Source organism: Petaurus breviceps, unplaced genomic scaffold, assembly GCF_028583685.1.
Source record: "Petaurus breviceps papuanus isolate PSGF00001 unplaced genomic scaffold, PetGlider_PUasm1.0 90825, whole genome shotgun sequence".
Lineage (NCBI taxonomy): Eukaryota > Metazoa > Chordata > Mammalia > Diprotodontia > Petauridae > Petaurus > Petaurus breviceps.
This window is the reverse complement of record NW_027187353.1, coordinates 4,007,797-4,030,670: the sequence shown is the minus strand read 5'-3', so window position 1 is coordinate 4,030,670 and position 22,874 is coordinate 4,007,797. Positions and strand designations below refer to the sequence as shown.

General features: G+C 51.0%; 2 protein-coding genes across 4 annotated transcripts; both read right to left on the bottom strand.

Moving 5' to 3' along the window:
• Window positions 1-2,333: 2,333 nt before the first annotated feature.
• Window positions 2,334-15,126, bottom strand: ULK3 (unc-51 like kinase 3). 3 transcript variants are annotated; one of them, XM_069071159.1, is made up of 16 exons: window positions 14,976-15,126; window positions 12,957-13,097; window positions 12,180-12,300; window positions 11,677-11,781; window positions 9,028-9,171; window positions 7,945-8,027; window positions 7,334-7,489; window positions 7,112-7,217; window positions 6,737-6,777; window positions 6,237-6,339; window positions 5,246-5,310; window positions 5,062-5,140; window positions 4,930-4,970; window positions 4,609-4,656; window positions 4,306-4,372; window positions 2,334-4,122 (listed from the first exon to the last, which is right to left on the bottom strand). In XM_069071159.1, the coding sequence occupies exons 1-16, from the start codon at window positions 15,075-15,077 to the stop codon at window positions 4,106-4,108; spliced, it is 1,419 nt and encodes a 472-aa protein (XP_068927260.1). In that variant the 5' UTR covers window positions 15,078-15,126; the 3' UTR covers window positions 2,334-4,105. The 3 variants fall into 3 exon arrangements, with proteins under 3 accessions (XP_068927260.1, XP_068927259.1, XP_068927261.1); XM_069071158.1 differs by having other exon boundaries at window positions 2,334-2,838; XM_069071160.1 differs by lacking the exons at window positions 2,334-4,122; window positions 4,306-4,372; window positions 4,609-4,656; window positions 4,930-4,970 and having other exon boundaries at window positions 5,062-5,161.
• Window positions 15,127-15,761: 635 nt separating this feature from the next.
• Window positions 15,762-22,777, bottom strand: LOC138148476 (uncharacterized). Its single transcript, XM_069071155.1, has 2 exons — window positions 22,195-22,777; window positions 15,762-19,393 (listed from the first exon to the last, which is right to left on the bottom strand). The coding sequence occupies exons 1-2, from the start codon at window positions 22,196-22,198 to the stop codon at window positions 17,649-17,651; spliced, it is 1,749 nt and encodes a 582-aa protein (XP_068927256.1). The 5' UTR covers window positions 22,199-22,777; the 3' UTR covers window positions 15,762-17,648.
• Between the last annotated feature and the right edge of the window lie 97 nt (window positions 22,778-22,874).

Genomic DNA, 22,874 nt, shown 5'->3' with positions numbered 1-22,874 from the left:
ACAGGGAAAAAAAAATGCATCAAGAATAATGCAGGTGGAAATAGGAAAGACAGACTCCAACTAATGTTTCTGAATGAAGTGAGCGTTTTTGTGGGGGCTAAGAAGAAGGACCAATTTTTGTCCCACCCCGACCCCCCAAGTAAAGCAGCCTCCAGAGTTAACCCAGCCTTCCTAGATCTTTCCTTCTCTTCTACCACAGAGGGGACCCGGAACGATGAATGAGCCTGGGGAAGGCACCTGAACAGAGGAGACAACTTCGAAGTTGTTAGGGTAAGGGAGACAGAGCAAAATCCTTGCTCCCTTTCCCCTCTCCTGCAACCCTAGGTTATCTTTTCAGAACTGTCTCATCACGTTTGATTTTCTGCCCGTCTCTAACCCAAACCTATCACTCTTCCTAGATTCAGGGACCCTGCACATTAAAAGTCTGAGGGCAGTCCAAGGGTGAGACTTTTCAATGGTTGGTCATCCCCACCCTCCTTTTCCAAAGCAGGCAGCCCCCCCACACTATGTCTTCTCTCTCATCTTTCCTCAATGGAGCATTGTCTGCCTTGCTATCATTTCATGCAGGATTGAGCTGACCCCACTTCTCAGTCACACCTCTCCTTAGACCATAAATGTAGGATCCCATCACTGACTGCCTTCTCCAATCCCTGGTCTTCCTGGGATGAGTCTTGAGCAAGCTCATCTCTGTCAGCTTGGCCTCTTCCCTCCTTCCCCTCCCCCACCCCATTCCCTTCAACATTTTCCCCAAAGGCCATGAGCCAGTCAGGGACCAGACCAAACCCCCTTTGGGCACCTGTCTCCATGTGAATATTGTACAGGGCTGGGAGGGGAGCTTCCCTCTCTGCAAAGATGTTGTATAGAAAACAAACCTGTCTGAAGTTTATTTATGTTGTAAAAATGTCAACAGAGCCCCCTCGCCCTGGACCATCCTTTAAAATAAAATACCGTATGAGACTGTTCCATTCATTCTCAGCAGCGCTAAATTCTGGTGTAGCTTTCCAAACACTGATGGGGGGAAGGGCTTGCAAGGCTACATTGGGGGACTTCCCAAGGCATTTCTTAGTTTCATAGATTCAGAACTGGAAGAGATTCCCCCACCTCCTTACAGAGGAGAAAACTGAAGCTCAGTGAGATTATTCTCCAGTAAGCATTTATTAAGCACCCATGTGCCAGGCATTGCACTTAGGACAAAACCCAAACACCTCCTGTCCTCTAGGAGCTAACATTCTTGGAATGGGGGGAGGGGAGGAGAAACAACCTGTACACAGATAATACAGAATATGTGCAGACTCGTGGGGGCTCCAGCTAGCCTCCACTGTATACGTGGTAACAGGGCTGAGTCTTAAAGGAAGCTGGGGAGTCTGCAGCAGAGGTGAGGAGGGAGTACATTCCAGGCTTGGGGAGTGATCCATCCTTTGCCATGCAGGACATGAAAGAAGGAAGTGGAATATTGGATATGGGGGAAAGCAGGTGGTCTGGTTTGTCTGGAGGGTAGAACTCATGAAGGGAATTCATGGGTAATAAGCCTGGACAAGTAAGCTGAAGCCAGATTGTGCAGGCTTTATATGCCAGACCAGAGTCCACATTTTATCCAATTTTGTCCAGTCACAAGGTAGAATGTAGCAGTCTGCATTTGAACCCAGGTCTGGTAACTCCTAATTCTGTGTTCTTTATGCTGCGCCCACTCAGCATTGGTCGCAGGACCCCCATGATCTCTCCTGAGAACATAACTAGAACCAAATGCTGTATCCTAAAGGCCTTAGGGCTGGGTTTGGGGTCTGGGATGTTTCAAATAAGGTGTGGGGCTTACTCCTGATCGATCATCTCAAATCCCAACCCTGTTAACGTACAGGGGGCCACAAATGGGGGGAGTCCCACTCTTGGGCATGGCTCCCTGAAGACTGAGCTAGCAGAGGGAGCTGCAGGCATCACCACTGGGCACCAGGGACATTCAGGCTGTGTACTAGAATGAACTCCATTGAAGGAAATGGCAACGGTTGAGGATGTTTCTGTTTTTTTGAGTCCCTTCCTTTAGGTGGGAACAGTTAAAAGCTAAAAGTGATTGGTTTTCCTTAGGAGGGACCAGACAGTATTAGCTGATCTGATATGGAGCCCCCAAGATACCAAAGGATATAATCCCCGTGTCTCCTCTACCCCACTGCTGCCCCCTCCCTCCCATGGTCACCAGACTCCCCTCCCTGGAGGCTGGGGTTCTACTCTGAACCTGAAGAAATCCCCCAAGCCCTGCCCCCCTCCCCAAGAAAGCAACACAGTCCCCTCCCCCCCCACCCCTATTGCCAGGGGGGAAACTCCCAGGAGAAGAGGACCAGTGACTTTAGAAAATAATTTAATTGAGAAAACAGTAAAGTATATTCTCTTAGTCAGACTGTGGCTGGAAGGGCAATTCTGCCACAGCTACTTACGAGCTGTGGCCTCAGGTTAAGTTACTCCCTCTCTCAGATTCAGTTTTCCTTATCTACAAAATGCAAGCCAAAGTAGCACCTGCCTCACTGTTTCTGTGAGGGTCAGACAAGGTAGTTTGTATAAAGCCCTTTGGAAACCTTCAGACACTAGAGAAATATTAGTGTCATTACAGAACTCTCTCCAGGGCTTGGCTCTTTTCCGTTATTAAACCAACCCCAAGGAATTGTGATGTTGCCTCCCACTAGCAAAAGATTTTCTATTCTCTGGGTGTTTTCATCTCAGATACTGAATATCACTCCCATTTCACAGATGAGCAAACTGAAGTCCAAAGGGCCTTGCTGGAGATCCCACAGCCAATCAAAGGTGGGTTTCTTGACTCCTGGGCTTGGACTAGTTCAACTGCATCCGAAACTATTAAGACAGAGACCTTCCATCACTGCAGCCCCAAGTACCCCCAAAGCCCACTTCCTTTTTCCATGCACTGGATTTGGGCTGGGGAAATGATGCATTCCAGGCTTAGGAGAGTGTCTCCCCTCTTCCCCACACCTATCCCTTGTATCCCGGGGATGGGATCTAATTTTAAGAAATCAGTCTGCCATCTCCTGGTCACTTCCTCTACCTCCACATACATGCTGCTAAGCTGACTTCTCACACTAAGGATGGATGAGGTTTCAAGTTTAGAGGATTATTATTTTGTTAAACCAAGATTGTCTCTGACACAGCCAACACAACTAGCTGTTTATGAAGGATGCTCTGATTCCTAGGGGACTGGGAAGGGGGACCCTGAGTGGGGATCTCGGTGCACACCGACGCTGGCTAATGGCCGTGGGCACCAGCCAGGAAAGTGCAGAGGGAAGGGTCCAAGGATAAGGATTTAGCACAGAGCTAGGAAGAGTAGCCTGGCTGCTGGAGGCCAGGTTAGTGATGGGTGCCACAACCAGGTGTTCTGTAGAGGGCCCACAACCTGTTTTGGAAAGCAGGTCTGAAGGAAACAGCAAAACCAGACCCCTTCTTTAACCTCTAAGAAGGGTTTCTGGGTCAGCAAAGTGAGGTCAGTTTCACTCTCCCATTCCCTGGGAGAGTCAGTTTGGCCATGGCCAGGGAGTATGGCCCAGCCCGTTAGACCCCACCAGGCCCCTAAGATCTAAATAAAAGATCTCCAGGTCAAAGGAGAAATATGCCAAGGGGACAATCACCAGTTGGGCATCTCTGCTCTCCCAGTGGGTTTGGGGAGTGAGAGGCGAAAAGAAATGGAGGGGGGGAATAACAGAGAAGTGGCATCCTCCAGCCATGCTTAAAATTAACTGCCAGAGAACTCAGTCCACTCAGCAAAGGAAGCACCCAGTGTTAGCCAAGGTGGCAGGTCAGGATTCCGGGACCCTCTTCTTCCAGGGAATCCCCTTAGGGCCTGGTCCTAAGAGTTTATCATAGGGGGAACACAGGAATGAGATTAAGAAATCTAGCAGACTGAAGGACCTTGTTGGTAAAAAAAAAAAAGGGGCCCTCGATCGCAGAGTCTCTCCCCCATAGGATGGTTTGCACCCTGATCTCTCAAAGGGCTACATTTCTCCGCCCAGCCTCCTTTCCCCTGCCACCCTCCTCAAGGCTTGCATCTGGTGACAGAACTCCAGAGTGCCCACAGAGGATAAGGGACAGGATTGGCCCTCTGGCCCACAGGTCACTGCAGAGTACAGGCTGTGTGGGAGAGAAGCAAGAAACAGGAGTGAGCAAGCAGGGCTGGGGGCCAGGAGCCACTCTGAAGGTCTTCCTAAGGCCCCTGACCTCCCTGGACTGGAGAGGGGCGCTATCTGGTTGCCCCCAGGCTCCACCTCCTCCCCTCACCAGGCGTCCCCTCTGAGACAGACTGCCAGTACTCACAGCTCCGGACAGATTCAGACAGTCCATCTTTGTCCACTGACTCAGCTTCCCATCGGGTCTCCTTCATCTGGGAGAAAAACACAGAGACAGTGAAGGACCGAGGGAGAGAGAATGCAGATAGAGGCAGACAGATAATAAGATGGGGGAGATAAAGAAACTGGGACAATGAGGGACCAAGGGAGGAAGATTAGGAGAGGAGAGACACTGGGGCAAACAGAGACAGTGAGAGACAGATGTGGAGGTGGAGAGTTGGAGAGATACCCCCAGAGGCAGAGAGCAATCGGGGTGGCCAGCCCCTGATACCTTGATCTGCTCCTTCAGGTACTCTGCTCGCCCCATCAGGGTCTGGATCTGTCAGGGACAGAAGCCACCAGCTCCATTAGCCACAGTCTCCCCCGAAACAGGCCAGAGGACTCCCACTTAATGACTTCCAGAGAAGTCTCCTGAGACCACCTCAGCTCCCATAGGTCTTTTCCCATCTCTGACCCCCTACAGAAATCCTGCAAGGATTCTGTCAGTACCACACCATCTACTACTTAATGTGGCCCCAATGTTTTTGTTTGTGAGTCTCATGGGGAGCAGAGGACGGAGGGGAGAGAAGAGACTGCCAGCTCCCAGGCCTACCTCAGCGTGTAACAGCTCTCGCCTCCTTCCAGTAGGTTCAGCTGCAAAGAGAAGGGGGCTTCGTGAGGCCTAGGTCTGGGGCAGGGGAGGGGTGTGGATAAAGCCAGGTAGGCAGTGCGCTCTCTCACTCACCGGCTAACAGCAATAACAGTTCCCCAAGGCTCTGCTGGTACAGGTCCAGGGCATCTCCATCATCCTGACCCTCCTCCTCCTATAAGAGAAGTCAGAATCCCTAGGGAGGTCATGGTGGGCAGGGAAGGGGTCCCAGAAAAACACTCCCCACCCTGCCAGCTTCCACGTCCCCATGGGCACTCACCTTGGCCATAGCCACTGATGCCACCTCAAGGGCAGCCACTAGTCGTGGCTTGTCTCTGGCCATTTCTGTAACAACAAGGTCAGGGATTAGGGGACCAAGGTGGGACAAAGGGAGAATCAAAGAGGCTACTACCCTCTGCTACCTTCCAAACACAGGTGAAAGACTCTCTCCACTCAGGAAGACAAACCCATTAGCTCAACTTGAATCTAACCCAAGCACAATCTGGTTCAAAGTTGGATTTTAGGAAGTGCCTGGTCCTAGCCTTTGTTCCACTGGAGCCCAGAGAATTTCTCAAAGGCACAGCCAGTAGAGACAGGGAGGATTCGAATCTAGGTCTCAGAAACCAACTTCCCCCTGCATGACACTGTTTCTTAACCATGTATGGGCTCTGCACTATTAGCATTCTCTAATCAGGTAACTGACTCCGTGTCCCCAAACAGATCAGGCTATGGGGAGAGTAATCCAAGGGAACACAGAACTGCTAGGCTGCATGGTGTGGTCAGGAGTCAGGAGGCCTGGGTGCAATTCTCCAGGCTGACACCCACGAGAGATGGTGGCCAAGTCAATCCCACTGTCCTACAAAACAGGGGCTCCAATTCCACAGGCATTTATTGACTCAGTACATACTATGCGGGAGACATTGGGCTGGGTAGGCACTTGGGGTTAAAAAACAAAACAATCCTTGCCTTCAGGAAGTTTGCATTCTACTGAGGGATACACTGGGGTCCCAAGACAATAAATACAAGGTTATTTCAAGAGAGGGAGAGTTGTAACAAACGGCGGGAGAAGGAAAAGCCTCATGAATGAGGTGACCCCTGCACTGGGCTCTAAGGGAAGCTGCAGATTCTATGGGAAGAGGAAAAAGAGGATGACAAAGCCAGATAGAATGGGACCATTTGTGTAAATCAAGTCACAGCGCCATGGTGAGGAAAGGCAGCCGTGCAGTTTTAGAAATGGAAGGCAAGCCAGGTTGGCAGGTGGGCTGGGGTACCTTTGAGGAGGTCTCGGGCACAGGTGCCCTGCTGGAGGAGAGCCCGGTTGGAGGAGCTGACCAGGGCTTTGAGCTCCTCAGCCCTTGACACGTACTGTCCCACCTGCAAGAAGGTGAAGGACCAGACGGGCCTCAGTGGTGGGAGGGAGATGGGGAGTCTCCTCTTCCAATCCTCCCTCCAGCATATAACTTTCCCCTTTGCACACACAGACACACACCCAAAGATTAGACGCCCCATCCCTGGGCAGGTGTTTCTTGGCTCAGGAGGAGGAAGGTTCCACGGTCCTCTTTGAAGGTCCCAGCATGGGAAGGGTAAACACCACAAGATTACTTATTGATAAAGTACATCCTGCTTGCTTAGCCCTATATTATTTGGGAGGACACCGAGGCACAGAGAATGCCGTTCTCTAAGGGCTCCTTGGGGATGGGGATGATCTGAGATTGCTACAGAGGGAGCAGGGCGCCATTGTGCATTCACTGCCCCCAGGGCTCTCACTGACCTTGGCCTTTATCGCTTCCTTACGCCTGGCGTCCACTTCATCTGAGAGAGGAATGGGGGTGAGGTCACCTGGGGGATCTTCAGGGCTCTAAGAGCCCCAGAAGGCCCCAAACACACCAGGTCCTATAGCACGTGGGTAGGGCAAGCCATTTCCTCAGACCCCCACCCCCACCCCCGCCTGCCCTGAATGTCTATAGGGAATCCTCTGGCTGGGCCTCAGTGCTGGCCATTCCCACTGTCCCACCATCTCAATGGCCAGGAAGTTCTTTTTTATGTCTGACCTAAATCCCTTCTGCTTCAAGGTTAGCCCACACAGGTTTTTGGGGAGGGGGCTGGGCTTCCGGGACTCTTGAGCAAAGGACTGGGAGTTACTCACAGTGCAAGGCTGGGATAAAGTAGTCTAGAGCTTTGCAGTAGAGAGACAGGGCAGACGAGACATCTCCTTCCTGGTCCTTCTTCACAGCATCCACAACCAGAGCAGTCTAAGAGGGGATGGGGGCAGAAGTGCAGGGGAGGCAGCGTCAGGGTTGGACACCCAATGTCCCTGAACCACCATCTCCTCCCTGCCCAGGCCCCCCCCCCCCCCACCCTGACTTACCGCCTGCTCTAGGCTCCGCCCACTTGGCATATGTTCAAGGTCTACAAAGGGGTGATCGAAGAAGTCCTTGAAAGAGATGCGTCTGTCGGGGTCCCGTTCCAGGAGCCTCTGGAGAAGGTCTCGACAATTTCGGGAGAGTTGGGGCCGAGTGGGGAGCTGGGGAGATGTGGATCTCAGTGAGCAGGGGGGCCAGGGAGGAGCACAATGGGGGCTGTGTAAAGGGATCCTCTAGGGGTTGGTATGGGCTCCATCTCTGCCCTGCAAAGATCATCACTCCCCACTAGTGGCCAAGACCCGCAGGGACCATGGAGTCCGAGATCTCACAGGCCACTGACCACCCATGTTGTAGCTGAGGAAGTCAAGGTCACAGAGAGAGGAGAACCATTATCTCCACTTGACCAAAGAAGAAACAGGCTGAGAGAGGGCGAAAGAGTTGTTCCAGGTGATCAAGCAGACCCTGGCAGAGTCAGATCAAGAACCCAGGTGGGCTTCCCAGCCCGCAGTCATCCATTCTCTCTGGCTGCCTTGCTCCCCCTCCATTCCCACGTGGCTGAGTCCTGACCATGCTTCCCTCAGGATCCCACATCGCCCTGCCTGGGCCCTGGCCTTACCTCAATGACTCGGTTGCTACGGATCTTCTCCTCCAGCTCTGTGAATGACTTGGAGGCGAAAGGTGGCTGGCCGAAAAGGGCCTCTGGTTTACCAGAGGGGGAATGCAAGGTGGAGAGAGAGGGAAGATGGGGAGCAGTCAGTGCTAGACCCCAAGGGGAGGGGTCACAAGCCCTGCAGGTCCCAATGGGGAGAGTGGAAGATGTTGGGAAAGGTTCACTGAGTCCCTTTCCTACATATTACTAGGGGACACTATGTAGAAAAAAAGTGATAGGCCCATCTCAAAGAGGGGAAAACAGGGCCTAGCCAGGCCAACTCAGAAGTCCCAGCTCTCACTTCCTGGGTCCTCCCTTCCTTGCAGGGCCCACAGATGATAACAGGCAGCCAAAACAAGTTAAGACAAGTAGAAGTCCTCCCAAATCTAAGCAATGAGCATCTGGGATGCCTCCAGCAGCCCGCTGGCTCCAGCTTCAACAGAGATCAACAATAGGCATTGATCTACTATTGGTCTACTATGTTTCAGGCACCGAAGATACAGAAACAAAAATGAAACAGCTCCTGCCCACAGGATGTTTACATTTCTATGGAACAGAGAATCCATTTTTTCCTCATTTCCATGCTCTAAAATTCGGGTGTACTTGAGATTCCAGTTTTTCTGGGGAAGATGGGAGGGGAATCTTTCCTTCAAAAGGAAGTACTGGGCTGAGAATCAGAGCATCTTAGAGAGGAAAAAGCCGTGAGCCAACAACCAACCATTTCCCATCACACTTTCTAAATTAGAAAACTGAGCAAAGGGAAGTGACTTTCCTAGGGTCACACAGCAAATCTGACCCAAGATTAGAACCCAAAGCTCCTAAGCCCCAGCTCAGGGTTCTCTCTACCACAACAATCCATACTGCACCCACTGCATGCATTCCTTTTCTTTCTATGGCCTGACTGCCTAAGACCCCTTTCTCTTCCTGGACACACGGGACAGCGGGGAGGGGGTAGAAGAAGGGGAAATGGGAGGATGGGAGTGGGACTCAAGAAGACTCTGATGAGGTAGTTGCTGCTGGGTCATCCCACCTGGAAGAAGGCCCCCTTACCATACAGGATGACGCCAACAGACCAGAGGTCCACCCGGGCATCATACTGCCGCCGACACACCATCTCGGGAGCCATGTAGAGAGGGGAACCTCGGAGCACGTGTTTCTCATCCCATGGGGACATGTGCTGCGCAAAGCCAAAGTCTGCGTGGGAGAGAAGCCCAGACCAGAGTGAAGGCCAATTCTTGGGAGATGACTGGAGATGGTGCGCTAAGTGCTCACCACCCCACCTCACCTGAGCCCCCCCAAGGTGATGGTGTTTGTGAGGCTGATAACACAGAGCTCTCCATAACGTGGTGTTTATGTCCTGTAACCCCCCTCCACTGAAACTCTATATACAAAGACTCATTTCTGCCACCTGTTCCCAACACTAAGGATGCCTTCTCCTCTCCGTCTAATCCAAGCCTCTCTCTTTCCAGGCCCAGCTCACATCTCATCTCCTCCAGGAAGACTTCCCTGACCACTGCAGTCCACAGGGCTCTCTCCCTTCCCTGATTTAGGGTTAAGGATTGTAACTGTCAAGCTGGAAATTATCATGTCCATTATACTCCATAACCATTTACTGGGATCCCTCCATAAACACACATATGAAGTCCACAGTGGACCCCATTCTGTCCCATTCCATCCCTTCCTCTCATTGTTCTATCCAGATATTGTCTTGACAACAGGTTGGGAGGCCCTCAAGGGTTAAGGGTTAATCTGTGGCCAGGGTAAAGGATTAGTTTGTGGCCAGGATTAGGGTCAGTCTGTGGTCAGAATTAGGGGTCAGTTTGTTGCTAGATTTAGGGGTCAGTCTGTGCCTAGGTTTAAAGTTGGTCTGTGGCCAGGATTGGGGGTCAGTCTGTGTTAAAGGATATGAACAGGTAGCTTTTGGATAAAGAAATGAAAGCTATAGGTAATCATATGAGAAAATACTCTGAATTATTGATTAGAGAAATGCAAATTAAGTCAATTTTGACATATTTCACACCTGTCAGATTGGCTAAAATGATAGAAGGGGAAAATGACAAATGTCGGAGGGGATGTTTCCACATTGGTGTCCAATTAGTGTCTAATTGGGACACTAATACACTGTTAATGGAACTGTGAACTGATCCACTCACTTTGGAGAATAATCTGGAATCATGCCCAAAGAACTATAAAACTGTGTATGCCCTCCGACCCAGCAATACCACTATTGGGTCTGTTTCCCAAGGTGATCAGGAAAAAAGCTAAAGAACCCATATGGTCTAAAATATTTATAACAGCTCTCTTTGTGGTGGCAAAGAACTGGAAATTGAGAGTATATCCGTCCATTGGGGAGTGGTTGGACAAGTTGTGGTACATGACTGTGATGGAACACTACTGTGCTGCAAGAAATAATCTTAGAAAAATATGGAAAGATTTACATGAAATAATGAAGAGTGAAATGAGTAGAATCAAGAGAACACTGTATACAGTAGCAGCAATATTATTCAAAGAATAACTGCAAACAACTAAGTTATTCTGAGTATTATAAATATTCAAATCAACTACAAAGGAGGGACCTATGAAGGAAGACGCTACCCACCTCCACAGAAAGAACTGATAAATAGAAGTATGCATAGAATGGTTTTACATATGTATTGTGTATATGTATATATGTATGTGTACGTGTGTACATATATACACATATGTATATATCCATGTCAAATGGTGGACTTCTCTAGTACAGGGTGGGCAGAGAGGGAGCCAGTTTGGAATTAAAAATATAAAAAAATTAAATTACATTTTTTAAAAAGTTAAAAAAAGAGTAGTCTGTGGTTAGAATTAGAGGTCAGTCTGTAGTCAAGGTTAAGGGTCAGCTCCAGGAGTGGGGACTGTGTCTTCTCATTTTCCCCACATCACTGACCAGGCACAGGCATGGACACCCAGTCCCCTTGGGCAGGATGGGCCAGGCAGGTCTAGAGGCCTAGACACAGTCCCACCCCTCAGAGTGGGGCCCAGAGCCTCAGATTCCCTGAAGCAGGCAGAAAGATGCTCCACCAGGTCAAAGCTGAAATGAGTAAGAATTCACTGGCTCATAGACTGAGAACCAGAAGAAAATGAAGAGACCTTCAGATCCAGTTGCCTCCCTCCACAGAGGACACCAGAGCCCACCAAGGGAAAGTGACTCCTCTAAGCTCCACACAGGGAGGAAGGGGCAGAGCTGAGATTCAATCCCAGGCTACTCCAGATCCAGGGGCCTTTCTGCTGTATCCACAATCCACAGCATCTGGTCAGAGTTTCCTGAAGTCAGGATTCCCACATGGACCAGTGGACTGACCACAGAGAAAAGCTATCATCTCCACGCCCAAGAATGACCCCAAATTCTCCTCATGGACCAAACTCTAATTCTGGCCTCACAGACTGACCCTTACCCTTGGCCACAGAATGATCCCTAACTGTCCACACAGACTAACCATTGACTGACCCCTAACACCAAACAGAGCCTGATCCCTAACCCTGGACAATCAATTGTTACAATTCTTCCCAAGGAAGCCCAGGTGGGAGGGTGTGTGGATGCCTCCTCTGGGCTGCCCGTCCCCACAGGTGAAGGCTCATTATCTGCTACAGTGAAGAGAGGGAAGAAATGGGGAAGGGAGGGGCCTTCCTTCCCTGCCTCCCCCCCCCCCTCCCCGGGGAGCTCACCTGCCAGTTTGAGGTGAGGCTTCTCCAGGGAGCTCAGCAGGATGTTCTGGGGCTTCAGATCCAGGTGAGAGATATTACGGCCATGCAGAAACTGAAGGGCACTGGCTGAGGAGCAGAAAGAGGGGGGCAAAGAAGTAAATTGCAGAGGTTCTCCCTGTGCTTGTAGACTTCACAAGCTTCCTGCTGCCCACAGTCCTAGAGGGGAGGCTAGAGCAAACAAACAGAACCCCAAAGGACCTTGGATCTCCAGTAAAGCCGGGGTCTCCTCCCTGACAGCTGGCTCCCATCTTGTCACTTGAGGTCTTCTCCAACGCCCCTGTCTAGCCCTTATCCCCCACTGTGCCACCCTCCCTATCTAAAAGCCCTGCCCCAGCCAGGCCAGGATCTTCACTGCCCCCACAGCACCAGGGGACATTTGAAGGGCCCTGGTTCAGGCCATCCCCACCAGTGAGCCCCTGTCTGGCCTTCTCCCTCCCCAAATCCAACCCCTCCAAAGCTTTTACCCAACTGCTGCAGGAAGATTCGAGCCACCTTCTCAGGCAGGATGCGGCGGGTGCGGATGAAGCGGGACAGATCGCCCCCGGCACAGAATTCCATGATGAGGTAGATGTTGTCATTGTCCCACTGGGGATGAGAAGAGCATTAATGACAACAATAGTTAGCATTTATCTTGCCCTGAAAGGGTGGCAAAGTGCTTTACATTCATTATTTCACTTGATCCTCCCAACACCTGGGATAGGCACAATTATCATCCCTGTCCTACAAATGGCAAGAAGGAGCCACAGAGAGGTTCAGTGATTTGTCCAGGGTAACAAGATGGCAAGCATTTGAGGAAGGACTTGAATTCAGGTCTTCCTGACTCTGTCCAAGGCTTCATCTACACCATATGGATGGTGTAGTGGCATGGTGCATCTGGAATCAGAAAAGAGCTGAGTTCAAATCCAGCCTTAGACACTTACTGGCTGTGTGACCCTGGGCAAGTCACTTAATCTCTGTCTGCCTCAGTTTCCTCACTGTAAAATGGGGACAATAAGAGGACATAACAACAATAGTTACTATCAGTATAGCTAATATACTAATGGCTGTCTGTGCCAGGCACTGAGCTAAGTGTTTACCATTATTATCTCATTTTAAGCACTTAGCACAGGGCCTGGCACACAGCAGGCACTACTAATAGTAAGCTTAATAAAAATGCCTGTTCCCCATGTCATCTAGCCAGCCCAGGTGGGGCCGCCTTTGACTGCCTCCCTCCCTCCTTCCCTCCCCCATGATCCCAAGACCTGGAAGTCCTTCAGCTCCACGATGTGGGGGTGCCGGATAGCCTTGAGGATCTCAATTTCGGTCAGAAGGTTCTCCACCGACGCCTTGTTCAGGCTCTTCTTGTTCACACACTTGATGGCCACCACCTCCCGGGTATCTTTCTAGAGAGACAGATGGGGAGATGAAGGTAAACCTGCCCTGACTGGGGGGCAGCCCTTGGGGCAGAGAGACCTGCCCAGCTTCCCTTCATGCTATGTTCTGGGTCATCTAAGCAGGAATCAGGGAGGGACAGGGAACCACCTCCTGGCCCTGATCCATTCAGCTTACCTTATTATGCTCAATTCAGTTACTAGTATTTTTAAAGAACCTACTATGTATCAAGTACCATCCTCAGCACTGTAGAATACAAAGGCAAAACTAAGCAGTCCTACCCTCAAAAGCTTATGTTCCCTTGGGGGGACACAGGGAGACAACAAGCACACAGGAAAGAAATACAAACTTTATTTTAAAAAACCCCCAACATTTCATTCATTTCACTTTACATGTGCAGAGCACCAACGACTGGAAAAATCAGGAAAAGCTTTTGGTAGGAAGTAGCATTTGAACTGAGCCTTGAAAGAAGCTGGAAATTATAATAATAATAATTATTATTAGCAATAATAATAATAGCTATAGTGTTTACTATGGGCCAGGCACTGTGCTAATTACTTTACAAATATTATCTCATTTGAATCTCATAACAACCCTGGGAGGTAGGTGCTATTATTATCCCCATTTTACAGATTGGGAAACTGAGGCAAATGGGTTAAGCGACTTGCCCAAGGTCACTCAGCTAGGGTCTACGGGTTGGCTTTCTAGAAGACGGAGATGAGGTGGAAGGGAATTCCAGGCACAGGGAGCAGCCTGGGCAAAGGGCACAGAGATGGGAGATATTAAATGCGACCTATAGTAAATACAAGTAAGTCAGTTCAGCTGGAATACAGATTGTGTGAAGGGGCATAACACATAATTATCTTTGAAAACTAGGTTGGCGGGCTTTACATGACAAACTCAGGAGTCTGAACTGGTCATAACAGCCCCATCTGTGATGGAAGCTACAGTCACACTGAGCCTACGTACCTGAGAGGTGGGACCAGGGACCTCGGGGGCTCCCTAGTCCAGTGGGATCCCTACCCTGGCATTTGGATAAGCTGCCTAGCTTTTGGAAGACCTCCAAGGAGGGGGCATCCAACCAAACCTTCTACTCTGGACAGCTCCTCACTCAAGATTAGCAGTCCGGGCAGAACCGACCAAAATTCCAGCACGAGGAGGCAGCAGAGAAGGATTTGGGTGGAATTATTTATCGTTGTTATTAATGAGAAGATGATTTGGGTGGAATAGTTTATCGTTGTTATTAATGAGAATAAGAATCTTTCCTTCAGCCTCAGCTCAGGAGCCCCTTCCTAGGAGAAGCCTTCCCTGGTCTCTCTCGTTAATAAGACTCCCTAATTTGTCTTTCATTTGTTTATCCGGGTGAACGTGGTATTTCCACCCCAGGAGAATGGAAGCTCTTGGTGGGCAGGGAGGGATGGTTCTTTCCTCTTTGGGGCTCAGGGAATGGAACAGAAATGACTATGGGGAGTAAAGCAGCCAAGCATTTCCCAATCCACAACACCTGGGATGCAAAAAAAAAAAAAAAAGTAGCCAGGCCGGGCCGGGCTGGGCCGGGTAGGGGGTGAATCCTGGGGACCAAAGGGTCCGAGTCAAGTGGGACCGGCTGGGCGCCCCTCCCCCAGCCCACCCCGGCCTCGCCCTCCCCTCTTCCAGGGCAGCTTCAGGGCTGGCGCGGGGGCCCCTCTCCCCATTGGTTTCGCTTCTCGGAATGGGCCGCTCCGGGGTACAGGCTTTCCCGGCCTGGGGTGGGGGGGGCCCGAGGCGGACCCTAAGCCGGGCACTGGGAGGCCTGGGTTGGTCGGAGCTCTCCCCTTCCTCCAGGGCCCCTCCCCCGCGCGCCCCCCGCCCCCGCGCGCCCCCCGCGCCTCGCGCCCCCCGCCCCCCACCTTGCCGTAGGCCTTGTACACAGTGGCGTAAGTGCCGCTGCCCAGCCGCTCGGTGAGGATGAAGCCGTCGAGGCGCGGGGGCGCCCAGCCGGGCCCCGCCATGGTGGTCGCGGCCCCGGCGCCGGCCCCCGCCGTGCGCGGCGCTCGGGCAGCGCAGGCTCGGCCGCAGCTTCCTGGTTGCGAGCCCTGCTCCGCGCTGCCCCCAGCGCCGGCCGTGAGCAGTGCAAGGCGGCCGTTCTCCCGAGCGTGCGGCGGGGTCCCCGCGCAGAGCCCGGAGCCATCCCTCCACAGGCGAGGAAGCTGAGGCCCCGCAGCCCGGCCACGGCTCCTGCCGCTGGCCTTCCTGCGCCCACCCCGCCCACCCGAGGCTCCCCCCTTCTGTTACCTGGCTGAGGGGTGGGGGTGGAGATTGAGTCCCAGACCCCGCTCAGCAGCCCCCACTTCCAACGCGCCTGCGGCTCCCCAGGCCCCAGGAAGGGCCATCTGCTTTTTATCTTTTTTTATTCTGAACTTAAAACACGCAATAAAATGGGCATTTCCATCTCCATCACAGGAAAGGATTGTACCTAAAGCTGCAAATCAATGATGCAGAGCGCGCTTTTCCTCGTAAAGGATATAATTCACATAGACCTTTGCGGGGGGGGGGGGGGGGGGGGGCGGCTTGTCTGCCCTTATTAAAAGGGCCTGCGGGGCGCTCCTACCCCAACCTGCCCCCTCCTCTCAAAAAACAACCAACCAATCAAAACAGGACAAATGTAGCATAATCAAGTAAAACCAAGCACGTGCTTTAAAAAAAATTTTTTTTTGGTCTTTATTAATTTGTTTACTTTTAGTTTACAAGATTCAGATCCACAATTCCTTAAGTTTCAAATTTCTCTCCCTCCCCCCCCCTCCCATGGCGGCATACAATCAAGTATAGGATCTGCAAATACTTTCACATTAGGCATTAGTCAGGTTATAAAGAAGGATTGTATCAGATGGAATGAAAATGGTAAAGAGGAAATAAAACCAAACAAGAAAAAGAAAAAGAGGTGGTAGTTTGCTTCAATCTGGGTTCAAACTCTGTTCTTTCTCTGAATGTAGACATCTCTCTCCATCATGAGTCTTTTGGGATTGACATATCATTGCATTGCTGAGAAGAGTCCAGTCTATCAAAGTTGGTCATCACACATATGTGTCTGTGATTGTGTATAAATTTCTCCTGGTTCTACTCAGCATCAGTTCGTATAAGCCTCTCCGGGTAAATGTGAAGTCCATCTGCTCCTCATTTCTTATAGCACAATAATATTCCATTACATTCCTATACCACAACTTATTCAGCCATTCCCCAATTGATGGGCACCCCCTTAATTTCTAACTCTTTGACACCACAAAAAGAGCAAGCACATACTTTTAAAACCGTTGTCCCTGGCTAGTTTCTAGTAGGTGAGATCTTAAAAGATTAGTCAACGTCAGACCCTTTTCCTTGTCCTTAAAGAATAGCTAACAACTATATAATGCTTTAAAGTTTGTAGTTTGATCCTCACAACAACCCTGTGAGATGCTATTATTTCCATGTCACAGATGAGGGAACTGAGGCAGAGGTTAAGTGTCTTGCCCAGGGTCACACAGCCAGTTAAGTGTTTAGACTCAGTTCTTTCATCCTCTAAACTATAATTGTTAGAAACAACCAAGAATTTTACCTGGCCATGACTGAATTTAGAAAAATAGATTTTTATTTCATTTCATTTTATACAGGGTACTAGGCCTTTTACCCCTAGGGAAAGGCGCCAGCATAGGTTAAGCTAGTTACAAAGTCCTTTTATAATTCATACAGATTCGAATCTCGCACCTTGAACCCCATTGGTCAGCATTTCAGAGGTCACTAAACCCCACCACTTAATTACATCTTCATTTACTTTATTTTTTATTTAATAATAATAAATAATTAATAAAGGAAGTTAGTCCCTCCTCTTTTGTCTACATCAAATAGCTTCATAGTTTTCAATTGAGCTTGAAGATTTGAATCCAGGATCTCGATAAAGGTAGGTTTATGGCCCTCATCTGTTGCGGGCGTTTGCCCTCACAACAGATCTAGACGACTAGCCCTACGGCCCTCTTACTTACCCATCCCGGGTCTTCGGTCGTTCGGAGGAGTGAAGCGGGGTGGTTTATTCTTCAACAGTTACATGACGGAGAGAGAGAGAGAGCCCTCTCACACGAGAAAATATATAGCGAATCCGAGCCAATCACATCGCAGTCTTACATTTATAGCCATATATGGTGATCACCCCATGGCCTTATATGGAGATCACCCCATCAAGCTTATACATATTCATTCAAAGCAACCATGGCACCGCCCAAAGCCCCTCCCCCTCCCCCATCAACTCCCCCTTTTTCTTTAAAGCAAACGATAATCCTAAAAGAATTGGCAGTGCAGGCTGCTAAGCTTCTCGCTACAGGCGATACAGGTGACCATGCTTCTTGCCCGAAAGACCACGGAAAAATCCCATTACCACTCAGGGGTCCTGTCCCAAGGACTCTGACGTGCGGTGCGGGGGCCTCTGGCTTAGGTCACCTCCGATTCACTCGAACCTTACCCGTCGTAGGACACCGACACCCTGGGTCCTGTCTTAGGCGGCCGAGGAGGGAGAAGTTGCCCGTCATGGAGTCACCCCCGTCTTACCCCAGGTGTCACACGTCCTCCATGGCCTGGAACCATACCTGAGGATCTCCCCCCTCTTGGAGGGTAAAAAGGGCCTGTTGGGTCAGAAGCATGTAGCCATCCTGACGGCGCCGTAGCTTGCGAACACAATACAAAAGCAAAATAATTACAAGAACAAACACCACGGTGGAGGAGGTTAAGCCTCCCCACTGTGAGAACCAGGTTGTAACATCATGCAGCCACCTAGACAGTCCGGAGAGAACGGCAGGATCGACAGAGGTGGAATTCACTGATGCAATAGCCAGTCTTAATTGTCTTATCTGTTGTTCATATTCGGCAGACCAATTGCCTAGGAGGAGGACGGAAAGTTGACGGGACAGGTTAGCTGCTCTAGTAAAGTTCTCATACAAAACGGGAGTAACACATAAACCAGGCATACGCAGAGTACATCCAACTTGGGCTACCTCCCAGAGGACATCAACCTCCTCCTGAATCAGGTCCACCCTCTGATTCAGAAGCATCATTCCGGTATACAGATGCCCATTTATTCCCTCTTGGGCTGTCAAGGCCATGGTAACGGAGGCGCTCAGATTGGCAACCGCCGTCGCAGCCGGCACAGCAAAGGCCAAACTGGCAGCTGCTGCAGTAGCCGCAGCGGCAGCGACAGCAATGGCGGCAATAATGGCAGCAGAAATGCCGAAATCTCTTTTGGGCCTTAACTGCAAAGCAGAATTGGTAATGTTAAGTGGCCAGGGAACCCACCGTGGGAGGCGGAGGACAACTGCCAATGGGAACGCTTGAGCATTCCAGCAGGAAGAATAAAAGCAGTCATTCTTACATTGGAGAAGAGACTCATTGTGTCCTGTCCGATTGGAAACCAAAAACAGAAAGGGTTGCCAAACACAGACAGGTGTGGGTGATATCTGTACGTGCTTGACTGGCCTTGACATATTAAAGTCGAAGGGGTCCAGTTCTGTCCATGTACCATTTCCCCACCCCATGACCCCGCCCAACAGCATGGCCATGGGGCGCAAATCCAAACAAGCGCCCCCCTCCCCACAGAGCAACCACAAATCAAAAGGGTTTGCAGTGACCCCAGGATCTTCATACTGAAGATGACGCGAGTTTGTATCGGAGGTAACAGTGGACATAAGAGGTTTAGCATCTTGGCAAGTCCAGTTGGTTGCCACACCCGCAGTAACATTACCAGAAGGGATGGGAGGGGAAAAGGTAAAAAATGGGTGCACAGGGACAGCTGCGGGTGACTGGCACTCCGTCCAGGGCCAAAAATCCTTGTGGCGGGAGGGCCGACAGCGAGGCTGGGCGCTGGGCTGGGGCCGCCACTCCCCTCCGCCCTCTCCACAAAGGAGACCACTGTTATCCTTCGCTCTAATCATTGTGCGGGCCGGCCAAAGTCCTTTCAATAGGGAGCCGTTCACCCTCTTGCTTGTAAAGTTGAGGCGGTCAGACCACACAGCCTCTTGAGGAAACAGCCCGACACATGGTGACAGTTCCGGATCGACTGTGGGTGTGATTTGAAAACATAACGTCCCATTAAATGATATTGTCCTGTTACTTTCCACCGGCCTAGTGTCGTTGTTGAGGTGCAGAACAGGGAGCTTAAGGGTGTTGTTAACTGTAAATAAACGAGGAAAAACTTGTGCTGAAGAAGTCACAGGCATGGGTCTCGGGAAGGTGGAAAGCAGTCCCCAGCGTAATTCCGTCACGGCATTCTCAGCAAGGAGACCCAGGATGAGGAGGGTGAGTCGACAATCTGAAAGACAAGAAGAACAAGAATTCTCCTCACCCCCCAACCTGTCGGGGGTGGTGCCTTAATCAAGATCCCTAACTTTGTGAAGGGGCACCCATTGCTGTACCGCTGTTGGGTCATTATTTGGAAAAAAGGAAAGGTGGCCGGGCCTTCTTCCAACCACTTTTACAGGGCCGTGCCATTGGCCCCCCGTATCCTGCCACATTACCCTGGAACCGGGCAGTGCCCGGTTAGGTGCGGGGAGGGTCAATGGAGAAGAGGTGGTGTTCTCACCGGAGGTGCTCCAGAACCTCATGGCGGCAGTGGTGCCGTCATCTCTAACTTGCAGGAAATTTAAGGTAAAGACAACCTGGGCCAACTCTTGACGAGTGACCGACCTGCATATTCCCCCTTTCTGTTTAAACAGGGCGGTCTTAAGTGTACGGTTTGCCCGTTCAACAAGGGCTTGCCCGGTAGGGTTGTAGGGGAGGCCTGTAGCATGTTGAATAGAAAATTCAGTACAGAACAAGGCAAAAGCCTTGGAAGTATATGCCGGGCCATTATCAGTCTTTAAGGCTAATGGCACTCCTAGGACAGAAATCATTTCATAGAGATGGGCAATAACAGCCCTGGTCGACTCACGGGGCTGCAGGGAAGCAAAGACAAAAGATGAGAAGGTATCAACACAAACATGGATAAACTTAGAGCCAAGATGTGTAACATCCATTTGCCAAAGCTCATTGGGGGCAGTACCTCGGGGGTTAAATGCATCCTCCTTAATGCGAGGGCGGAAGGGGGCTTGTTCGCTGCCCTGTTTATTCTTGGCGCGACAAAACCGCGCTATGTGGCCAAGGCGTCCACAGTTAAAACACTTAGGAGGTGTTCCCCTGGAGGTGGCTTTGCACTGGGCCTTATAATGGCCGTATTGACCACATTGAAAACAAGCCTGCTTGCCGGGACCTTTCTGGGCTGACGAGCTGAGTTGTTGTATAGCCGCCAAGAGGCTCTGTTCCCTCTCTGTATTCGAGACTGTCAATTTTTCCAGCGCCTGTACAAGCTGGCGGTCCCTATCCTGGGCAGTGCAAACCAACTGTGCAATCAGATTTTCCGGGGGCAGGTCCATTAACTTATCTATGACGTCCTCCAAGGGGGCCTCCGATGGCAGGGATGCCACCGCAGCTGCCTCCCTGGAGCGCAAGCCTTCCTTAACCAACTGCTTAATGAGTATATCCATTCCAGGGCCGCTGCCTAGGGTCCTATGGACCGTCTCCTGAACTTGGTTAACAAAGGAAAGGGGGGTCTGATCAGGTCTTTGTTTCAGGCCAACTAATTTAGGGCCCCCTGTCATACCCTTGGCGGAAACCTTCTCCCAGGCCGCTATGTGTGCGGCCTTGACATCATCTAATTCTAACTGCCCATAGGCTGCCTGCACGGCCGGGTTGGAAAAATGGCCAGTGCCACAAATTAAGTGCTCAGTGTCTTGAGGGGCCCTGCCGGGTCTAAGTCGGGCCAACTGCCGGGCCTCCCTCTTCACTTGTGCCTGGAAGGCAAGATGCATAGCAGGGTCTAGACAGGACATAGCTAGCTCGTCAAAATCCCCCGGGGTCCAGGGGTGAGCGGCCACTAGGTTCATAAGTAGCCTCCTAACATAAGGTGAAGAAGGGCCATACTTAGTCACCGCCTCTTTGAACTCTTTCAGTGTCTTATATGGGATGGGAGAATGAGTACGCTGACCCGTAAGGGGATCAGTCAAAATGGGATAGACATCCCAAGAGGCGAAGTCCACCTCCGCGCCCGCCTCCGCCGCCACACGGAGGCTCCGCCTTATTAACCCCTCTCCCTCACAAATATTCTCCTCTCGCCTTTTCTCATAATGAGGAGGCGGGGGCGGAGGGCAGGGAGGGGCGACATATGCGGAACTAGCAGCGAAAGACGAGGCAGGACAGTAATTGCCTGGCAAACAGGAGGTGCTTGGTGGCAAGGCGGAGGTAAAGGGCGCGGAAGTGGGGAGCGCGCCCCCTGCATCCGTTTCCCCTTTGTTCTCCCGTCTCTCCCTCCTCTCCCGACGTGAGGGAGTGTCCTTCCGGGTCCTTCTTCTCTCCCTCGATCCCCGGGCGCCATCTTGGCGCCCACTCCTTTTACCTTCATCTTCCCCTTCTGAACTGCTAGCGGAACTATCCGCCGCCTGATTCATTACCACAGCTCTTAAGTCCTCCCACGGATATTGACCGAAGCCCCCTGGGTCCTTCAATTCCTTATTCTTCCCTTTTTCTAACTCTGAATCTGACCCGGCTAATGAGGAGCCCACCTGTGTGGCCAAGGACCGGGAAGCGGCAATCGGGGAAGGATTCAATGCCGCGTCCACTATCTTAAAAACCGAAAAATCGGTGGGTGTTAACGAACCAGGGCAGCCATTCTCAAAAGCTGCCATCTGCTGTCCCACAACTCTCCATCTATCGGCCTGTATGCCGACATGCCTGACCCAAGGGCACATGTCCCAGATCTTATCTATAAACTCCCTACAGGTCTTAATGGGGATTTTTGCCCCCCTTTGGGCGCAGAGCTTATAAAGTTGCGCCGCTATCACCCCCTTCTCCTCCGGCCTAAATACAGGGATACTATGCCCTGTTCCCATCCTATCCTCTTCCCGAGGCTACAGTGGCCTCGAGGCTGTCTGGCGACTGGAGCAGACCAGCTGCGTCCAGCAGGCCGTCCGCCAGCTAGTCGTCCCGAAGGGTCAGCCCCACGTTGGGCGCCAAAATCTGTTGCGGGCGTTTGCCCTCACAACAGATCTAGACGACTAGCCCTACGGCCCTCTTACTTACCCATCCCGGGTCTTCGGTCGTCACCGGCCCCTCACGGGGAAAAACACCAGACAGAAGGCGGAGGAGTGAAGCGGGGTGGTTTATTCTTCAACAGTTACATGACGGAGAGAGAGAGAGAGCCCTCTCACACGAGAAAATATATAGCGAATCCGAGCCAATCACATCGCAGTCTTACATTTATAGCCATATATGGTGATCACCCCATGGCCTTATATGGAGATCACCCCATCAAGCTTATACATATTCATTCAAAGCAACCATGGCACCGCCCAAAGCCCCTCCCCCTCCCCCATCACTCATCCTCACCCTTAGTGAATGAGACCTGGCCAGGCAGTTCTTTCGGATACATAGAAAGAGACCTTTCCAAAACAAAGTAAAGTAGTAGATCTGCTGGTTTTCAGGCACCCAACCACCCCTGCTGCTCTATTTACAAGAAGCTTTTGTCTCGGACATTAGCTGTCAGTATGAATTATTTGTTTTTATATCATTTCTGTGGAAACAAAATTCAGTCATACCTTACACGATGCACCTGAATGCCTCAACCTGCCTTGCCTTGTGGGCCTGGGAAGCCTCCCCTTTAAGGGCAAACCTGGCAAATCCAAGCCAAGGCTGGACATTCTTTCCCCACCCCTCACCTCCCCCATTTTCCTGCTTCCACCAAAAAAAAAAAAAAAAGTCTA